The 1211-nt window shown below is 64.2% G+C and overlaps 1 protein-coding gene across 1 annotated transcript in view; it reads left to right on the top strand.

The window, feature by feature from the left end:
* Positions 1 to 1211, top strand: part of LOC104083237 (UPF0378 protein KIAA0100-like) — a gene marked incomplete at both ends in the record, with an annotated part of 6788 nt that overhangs the window by 3677 nt on the left and 1900 nt on the right. Inside the window, 4 exon segments of the mRNA XM_009586657.1 lie at positions 133 to 251; positions 487 to 650; positions 792 to 1056; positions 1177 to 1208. Coding sequence (XP_009584952.1) covers positions 133 to 251; positions 487 to 650; positions 792 to 1056; positions 1177 to 1208 — 580 coding nt within the window.

Below are 1211 nucleotides of genomic sequence, written 5' to 3'. Positions count from 1 at the left end.
GGAGTGGGAGGCTGGTACGGACGGTTGCGGGCGGTTGGGGGGGTCCCTGCGGAGAGGGCGTCCCTCTGGGCCTGCCAGGCTCCGTGGCATGCAGCGCCCTAATAACAGCCCGTCCCTGCTTGTCCCATCCAGGAGCTATCCCCAAATCATAGCGCCCATCATCCTGTGTGTCTCACTGTCCAATGTCAATGTGTCAGTGCAGCTGGGGGACACGCCACCCTTCGCCTTGGGCTTCAACTCCATCTCTGCAGGTACGGGCTGGCACCAGGGTGGCTGCTGGGCTCTTCTTGGGGGTTGGTGGCTCTGCCAGAGAGGCACCATGATGGGAATGGGGAGGGCCGTGCTGCTTCTGTGCTTGCCCATGTCTGTGTCTGGCCAGGGGCTGTAGACCCCTGCCTGGTTGTGTCTGGGTTGCCCCAGTTTGGGGGCAGCTGAGCAGGCAGCAGCCAGCCCTGCCCGCACTCACCCCCTCCTCTCTGCCCGCAGACTACCAGCACCTGCGGCCACAGAGCGTGCACCAGCGAGCGGTGCTGGCTGTGGACCACCTCTGCTGGCGCGTGGGCAACGACTCGCACATCCAGCGTGCCCCGCATCCCCCCAACATGCACGTGTGGGGAGAAGCCCTCATCCTCGACTCCTTCAACCTGCAGGTGAGGGGTGAGCCGAGGGGGCAAGGGGTGGCTCTTGGGGGGTGGGCTGCCTGTCTGCAACTCCATGCAGGCAGCACAGGGACTTGTGGTGGCATGGGGACATCCTGCAGCCTGAGAGTGATGGTCCTGTTTGTCCTGCAGGGCAGCTACAACCAGCCCCTGGGCATGTCCAGCGCCCAGTCGGACACACTTTTCCTGGACTGCACCATCCGGGGGTTGCAAGTGGAGTCGTCGGACACCTGCACCGAGTGCCTGGCCAGGGTCCTGCCCCTGTTCTGCCCGCGGCCCAGCGGAGCTGAGCTTGCCAAGCAGCCACCCTCTTCCTCAAGCGAGCCCTGGGGGCTGCTCTGGAAGGTGGATCTGAAGGTGGAGGACGTGAACCTTTTCACACTTTCGGCCCTGGTGGGTAAGTAGCATCCAGGCTGATCCCAGGCGGCTGTCCTGAAACAGGCCAGTGGTCAGAGGAACCTGGCACGTCGTGGTGTGCCTCCTCCGTGCTTCCAGCACTGACATGCCATCTCTCTAGGTGCCCTGGAGCTGCGGCTGGACACTCTGACCGTC

This window comes from Fulmarus glacialis, unplaced genomic scaffold, assembly GCF_000690835.1.
Source record: "Fulmarus glacialis isolate BGI_N327 unplaced genomic scaffold, ASM69083v1 scaffold20470, whole genome shotgun sequence".
Classification (NCBI taxonomy): Eukaryota; Metazoa; Chordata; class Aves; order Procellariiformes; family Procellariidae; genus Fulmarus; species Fulmarus glacialis.
Note: the sequence above shows the minus strand (reverse complement) of the source record. Positions and strands in the feature narration are given on the sequence as shown.